The sequence below is a fragment of the Chrysochloris asiatica genome, unplaced genomic scaffold, assembly GCF_000296735.1.
Source record: "Chrysochloris asiatica unplaced genomic scaffold, ChrAsi1.0 scaffold00039, whole genome shotgun sequence".
NCBI classification, from domain to species: Eukaryota; Metazoa; Chordata; class Mammalia; order Afrosoricida; family Chrysochloridae; genus Chrysochloris; species Chrysochloris asiatica.
Window position 1 is genome coordinate 11,924,058 of NW_006408557.1, and position 6,995 is coordinate 11,931,052.

At 40.5% G+C, this 6,995-nt stretch overlaps 1 protein-coding gene across 1 annotated transcript in view; it reads left to right on the plus strand.

Moving 5' to 3' along the window:
• Positions 1–6,995, plus strand: part of PLK1S1 (polo-like kinase 1 substrate 1) — a 239,786-nt gene that overhangs the window by 151,013 nt on the left and 81,778 nt on the right. Inside the window, exon 7 of the mRNA XM_006860749.1 lies at positions 3,745–3,838. Within this exon, the coding sequence (XP_006860811.1) occupies positions 3,745–3,838 (94 nt within the window). The remainder of the gene's footprint in view (positions 1–3,744; positions 3,839–6,995) is intronic.

Sequence of the window (6,995 nt, forward strand, 5' to 3'; positions counted from 1 at the left end):
TTCTGGGACCATCCCCTGAACCTGCTTGGTCGGGTATTCTGTGTTGTTGGCGGAGCTCTCTGCTATATGTCCACCCGATCCGCCATCTTGTTTGTTCTCTCTTATGATACTTTTAATATTCTTCTCCAACACCATAACTAAAATGCATCAAGTCTTCTACATTCTTTCTTATTCACTGTCCAACTTTCACATGCATATGAGGTTATTAAAAATCCCATGACTTGGGTCAGGCGCACTTTAGACCTCATATTCACTTTAGCCCTCAACTCCCAAACCCACTGAATCCAGAACTTGGGGGTGGGTCCCAGCCATATAAGTTTTGAGGAGCCCTGAAGAGGACTCTTTCGCCACAGCAATCATTGAAGAATAGCAGCCATGACTGTGCACTACCTTATGGCTATTGGCCTCAACAAGGGCCATAAGAACATGAGCAAGCCGAGGCACCATACTGCTGTTGTGGGCTCCTCACCAAGTGCACCATGTTCGTGTGGGACATCATCTGGGAGGTGTGCCGATTGTGCCCTACGAGTGGTGTGCCATGGAGCTGCTCAAGGTCTCCAAGGACAAGCAAGTGCTTAAATTCATCAAGAAAAGAGTGAGGATGCAAATCTGCACCTAAAAGAGCCAGTAACACCCTGGCAACCATGAGGAAGGTGGCTTCCAGGAAGGACTGAGCACCTGGTCTCTATCCTCTGTGTCCTCGCCACCCCACCCCTCAAAAATAAACCTTTCCAGGGGAAAAAAATAAGATAAAAGAGGATTCTAGCCCTGAAAAGGAATCTGATGCTCCATCAAATTTGAGACCCCCGACCCAAGCATTTGTCTTAAATGGATATAACCTGGGGCAACAGAGGGTTAGTTAGTATATGAGTCTTGGAAATCCTCCTGAACTCAGTCAGAAATCTACTCCACACCCTCTGCCCACCTTCTGGGTAGTCTTAGTCTGTTTTCATGGCTTCTGACAGTCTGTGGAATCTGAGCTGTATGTTTAGTTCACTGTTGCTAAGTACCATTGAGTTGGTTCCAACCCATAGCAACCCAGTGTAGAATTTTCGAGGAGTGATTGGTGGGTTGAACGACTGACTTTGTGGTTAGCAGTCCAGTGCTTATCTACCAACTTCTTTAGTCTGAAATTATAATCAAGATGTATTGATAATAACTGGTGATTGGAATGAAAAGGTTGGAAACAAAGAGGAAGGATCAGTAGTTGGGAAATATGGCCTTGATGATAAAACTGATTCTGGAGATTGCATTATAGAATTTTGTAACACCAATGACATTAATTGCAAATACCTTTTTTGAAAAACATAAAAAGCAGTTATATGCATGAACCTCACTAGATGACATACATAGGAATCAAATCAACTGCATCTGTCAGAATAGACAGGAGAAAAGCTCAATATCATCATCCAAAACAAGGCCAAGGCAGACTGTGGAATAGACTAGACTATCAATTGCTCATAGGCAAATTCAGGCTAAAGTTGAAGAAAATTAAAACAAGTCCATGAGAACCAAAACATGACCTTGGACGTATCCCACCTGAATTTAGAGAACATTTCAAGAACAGATTTGATGCATTAGACACTAATGGCCATAGACCAGAAGAGTTGTGGGATGACATCAAGAATATCATATAGAAAGAAAGCAAAAGGTCATTAAAAACACAGGAGAGAAAGAAAAAACCAAAATGGGTGCTAAAAGAGATTAGGGAACTTGTTCTCCAACATAGAGATGCTAAAGCAAATGAGAGAAATGAGGAAGTAAAAAAGCTGAACAGAAAATTTCAAAGGGCAGGTTGAGAAGATAAAACATTATAATGAAATATGCAAAAATCTGGAGCTAGAAAACCAAAAGGAAGAACACACTCAGCATTTCTCAAGCTGAAAGAACTGAAGAAAAACATGCATCCTGCAATATTGAAGGATCCTAAGGAATCTTGGGAAACAGAACTGTAGGCTTCCTGGCCCATGGGCTGAGTACCTTTGGGCTGGCGTACAGGATGGGGTGCCCTTTTGTCACTTATCTGTAGGGATCAAGAAGCTTTGTAACACTTGCCTGAGGAGGGCAGAGCCCAAGGCACCAAATGTCTGAGATTGAGAAAGGCATGCCTAGGGGTACAGCTGAGAAGAGGCACTCTGACCAAGGAACTGCTGTATCTTGAATGGTTTCTGAGCCTGTTAACTTCCCTAATCAACCCCATAGTTGTGAGTATTGTCAATGAGTTCTGTGTAGCCATTGTGAGCAATAATCAAGCCCAGCAGGGAAGTAGAGTGCTGTGGGAGGGATGTTTGGTGTCAGAACAAAGAAAGTTGGAGGGTGGAGACATGTATGACCTCTGCCTCATAGGAATCAGCCTTAGACAGATGCTGGTAATTCTCCTCCTCCTTCCTTGTGAAACTGGAGGAGGTCAGATGTTGCCTCCATGCCATTTCTGTAAGGACCATTGTGATGAGAACAATTCCTTAGTGAAAATTTCCTGGTCTTTTTTCACTGGTTCAATTTTCAATTTTCTTGAAATTTCTTCTTAATAAGCCCCCATGACCATCTTGTGTGGTTCAAGAAAATCTATCAAGATTATACCTTTGGAATCCCAAATCACAGTCACCATAACCTTATGAGCTGACCCCTCTGCCTTGAATTTAACTTGCCAGGCAGATACCCTTTGAAGCCATTGCTTTGATTGTACCCTTTTTTCCCCCCCTGAAAGTACCATAATAAAACTAAGACAAGTAAGTATATTTCTGAGAGAACTTGTTTATAGAAATCCACTGATTACAGAGACATGCTTAAACATGTTTTGTGCGTGTATGAACTGGAACCCTAGTAGCAATGCTTTTTTCTCTTATGGTATTGTTTTTGTTGTTAACTAACGTCAAGTTGGTTCTGACTCATATCAACCCTGTATAGGGTTTCCGAGGAGTGGCTGGTGGATTTGAACCAGCCTTGCGGTTTAAACTGACCTTGTGGACTCCTCTCATATGTTAGGGATGACTGAAATCTAGTTGTAATCATTGTATTCTCTTGGATTAATTAGGATACCTAGACTTGTGATAAACTTCATAGAACTACAAACACTCATACATACAAATGAATTTGTGTAAAACGGGAAATCCAAGTGAGATCTGTATGATATCAATGCCAGTTTCCTGGTTTTAATAATTTACTGTAGTTTTATAGATTTCCTCTGTGGGTCTTTAGGGTAAGTATTGGACTGTAAACCATCAGCCACTCCTTGGAAAGCCTATACTGGGTCTCTATGAGTCTGAAATGACTTAACAGCACGTAACAACAACATAGTTATATAAGATATTCTTAGTAGGCGAACTAGGTGAAGGGTACACATGATCTTCTGTACTATTTTTGTGATTTCTAGTAAATCTAAAATTATTTCAAAATAGAAAAAATTGTAAAAGATACTTGGACTCTGTAAAATCCATTGTTGATGTTGTTGTTAAGTGCCATCGAGTCTACTCCAACCCATAGTGACCCAGTATAGGTTTTCCAAGGAGCAGCTGATGAGCCTGAACCACCAACCTTGCAGTTCAAACAACTTTGCAGTCTAACGCATTAGCCCATAGCGCTACACCAGGACTCCCATTAGTATAGAATATTTTAGGTTCCAGACATTTCTGTATTACCTATCATCTACTAACTTAATCATATGGTCCTTAAAATGTATATGTATATTTCATTAGTAACCAAATAACACAAAATTTTATTGTGTCCCCTGTTTCTGTTTTATAGATCTGAACGACCACCATACTCAGACTTACTGAGTACACAAGTGGGTCAGCATGTCACCACCTTAAAAGAACAAGATGATTCTCTCAGTAAAGAGGTAACTAAACCCTTTGAAGTTTTCACAGTCAAAACTGAGCACCAAGGAATGAAGGTTAATTTTTTAAAAAAATAAGTTTCAGTAAAAAGGTAGTGGTAAGAAAAGTAATAAGTGAGGTTTGTTTGACTTGGTTGTTGGTGGGGTTTTGTTTTTGGTTTTCATTTCTGATCCTAGACCTTTTGAACATTGTGTTTTGTGTAGGAATCCCAATTCCTGACATAATGACCATTCAAGTCCCAGGGATTAAAAATACCTACCACAACATTTTCAAGGCACTTAGAAGAATTGGTTTTCTGTCTCCACCCCATGCTTTAAATATATTGTATGTCATTCATGTCAACTCAGCAAATGTATGTTAATCCATTACTGCATACTGGTAACAGCCCAGATCCATTTGGGGAAAGAGATAAATAAAATGTGGCCTCCTGTTTCAGGAAATAATGCTTTCATTTGACATTGTGGAATGACTGTAGTAAGAAAATGTCAAAGAACATGGACCTTCATAGGCATGGACTTCCAGTGAGCCATCTGGAGGAGCCATGATGATGGACTTACTGATGGAGGGAGTGAAGAGGCATCTGAAGGGACCCTTAAAAGATTGACAGAATTTTGACAGGCTAATTCAGGAGCCCTAGTGACACAGTGGTTAGTCCCTCGGCTGCTAACCAAAAGGCTGCTCTGTGGGAGGAAGATACACCAATCCACTTCCATAAATATCACAGCCTTGGAAACAATATGGACAGTTCTACTCTGTTCTACTGTGTTGCTATGAGTCAGAATTGGTAAGCATACAGGGTGAAGGGCAAGGGCAACTGGGAAAGGGCTGTTGTGAGCAAAAGAATAGGCCAGGAAACCCAGCAATATCCAAGGAACAGGGCTGCAGGGCAGTACTTACATTTGGGGGTGCCCATGGTTATGAGATGAAGCCCAAGAGGTTGTTGTTGCCATTTGTACAGGGTTTTAACCCCTACACCAAAAAGTTTGAGTTTATTTAATAGATTTTGGAAAGCCATTTAGTTTGTTGAATAGAGCTATGTGATGATTTCTGCTGTATCTCAGAGAATTTCTTTTGTTTGGATTGAGATAGACAGTCAGGGAACCCTGTAAACAGTTCAGGCAAGAGGTAGGAGGGACCTGACTCAGGAACTGATACACAATTTGAAGATGGTGAATAGCAACTGAAGAAATAAATTCCCAAAGAAAGCACGAGAAGTGAACTCAGAAGCACAAATAGAGAACTTTCACATTGCAGTACTCATCGTACATGAGAAAACCCACATTCAGAGAGATGGTCTGTCTTCTCCTAAGTTGAATGTCTTGTTTCAAAGTGTATTTTCATTCTTATATATAATATAAAATTTTCTCACTTTGGTTTCTTCTTCCTTTCATCTCTTCACCTCCCTCTCTTATTCATCCTTCCTTCCTCCTTCTCTTCTTTCCCTCCCCATCTTCTTCCCCCTTTTCCCCTTCTGTAACTTCTCTCCTCCTCCTTTTCTTTCTCCTGAAAAAGGATACTGATACAGTGCTCTGGGTTTCTGACCACTCTCATACAGCTTTTGAGAGATAACCTGCTCACATTTTCATTTACTGCATTACATATGACTCCATGCACAACCCATAGTTCTAGTTTGTTTGAGGTGTGATGTGGTATAAATTTTTAAGATGATGTGTTTTAAGTAAATCAGCCCCTATTGTTTTACTTAATCCATCTGTGTTGATAAATGAAGACATTAAGAAAGATTTTGCTTTCAGGTTTCATTTTTATTTTATTTTACTTTGATTTCTTTGTGACAACATTATTTCTATTCTTTCTCACTGCATAAACATCACATCTCAGCCATGTTGCGGGTAAGATAAGTGTTGTTGAGAATCCTTTGCTGTCTAATAAACTCTCTTTAAAAAAAAAAAAAACCACAAAAGTTTTTATTGTAAATTCACTAAGTGAAGGTTTATAGGGCAGATCATCAGTTTACTTTCAACAGATCATTGCAGTGATTACAATCCTGTCTATGCACCATCATCTAACAGTATTTACCTCTATTACTTTTTTTTTTTTCTGGATATATACATACCACACTGAAAATATACATTCATTTAAATGTCCAAAGAATATTTTGCATACCAGGTACCTGCCCACGGGTATACTACCTTTCTCATTTTATGGGCCTATAGTCCTCTGCTGCTCTGTCTCTCTATGCCATCACCTTTGCCACCATTTCTGTTGTCACCACTTTCCTGGTTAGGATCCCTCATCGCTCCTCTCATACTCTTCCCTCTTGATGGTCCCAGAATCTTCTGTTCCTGAAATGATAGATTAGGTGTTCTCCCCCTTATAGTTACACCTCATCTACATTTACAGTTGTGGCAATTGCCATTAGTCCTGATAACTATTCACAATTGAATTGTAAATTCCTATGCCCATCATCACCAGACCCATCTGGACAAGAGGAAACTATTAGGTGGGGATTATAGCTTACCCTACTTGTTCTGACACTAAGCACCCTCCTGAAAGCTTGTAAGCCAGTCACTTCACGCTTTTATAGCCCCCAGATTTTGTAGCCTAAGTCTAAGTTGCCCATCCCTATCAACCCACTATACTGAGGAATCAAACTTCATCATTAATATGAAGAATCCTCCCCTTTTGGTTGGAATTTTGGGCAACTTCATCCTTAAGCAAAAGGTTCAGTTCATCAAGTTGTAGCAGTTTATGCTTGCTCCCTGTATCAAACTTCTTTATCTTCATCTGTTCGAGTTCTAGTCTGCAGGCCATCCAAGCTAGGTCTGTCTGCAAGTTTGGGAGTTCTTGCCCAAACTTTTGCCACTTCAGACCAGCTGGCTGCTTCACTCTTAAATCTAGCCCCTAGTGGCTAGGTCAGTGTCCTTGGGATCATGAGTTCACGTGTTTCCTTGAACTTCAAACCATCCAGCCCTTCCCCTTCTCTCTCTCATCTCAAGGTCAATGGGTGTTTATGGAACATGACCAAACTCACCCATGTCTTCATTGTTGCATTTCCCCCATGTCCCCTCACAAGTTGACCAGGGCAGTCACCAGCTAGCATACAATACTGTTAGTGTGCTCCCTTTGAGTTTCAGTCTTAGAAAGGAATTTGCCCTGGTGGACTGACTTTGCCATAGAGCAAATATCTTGCTTGATATT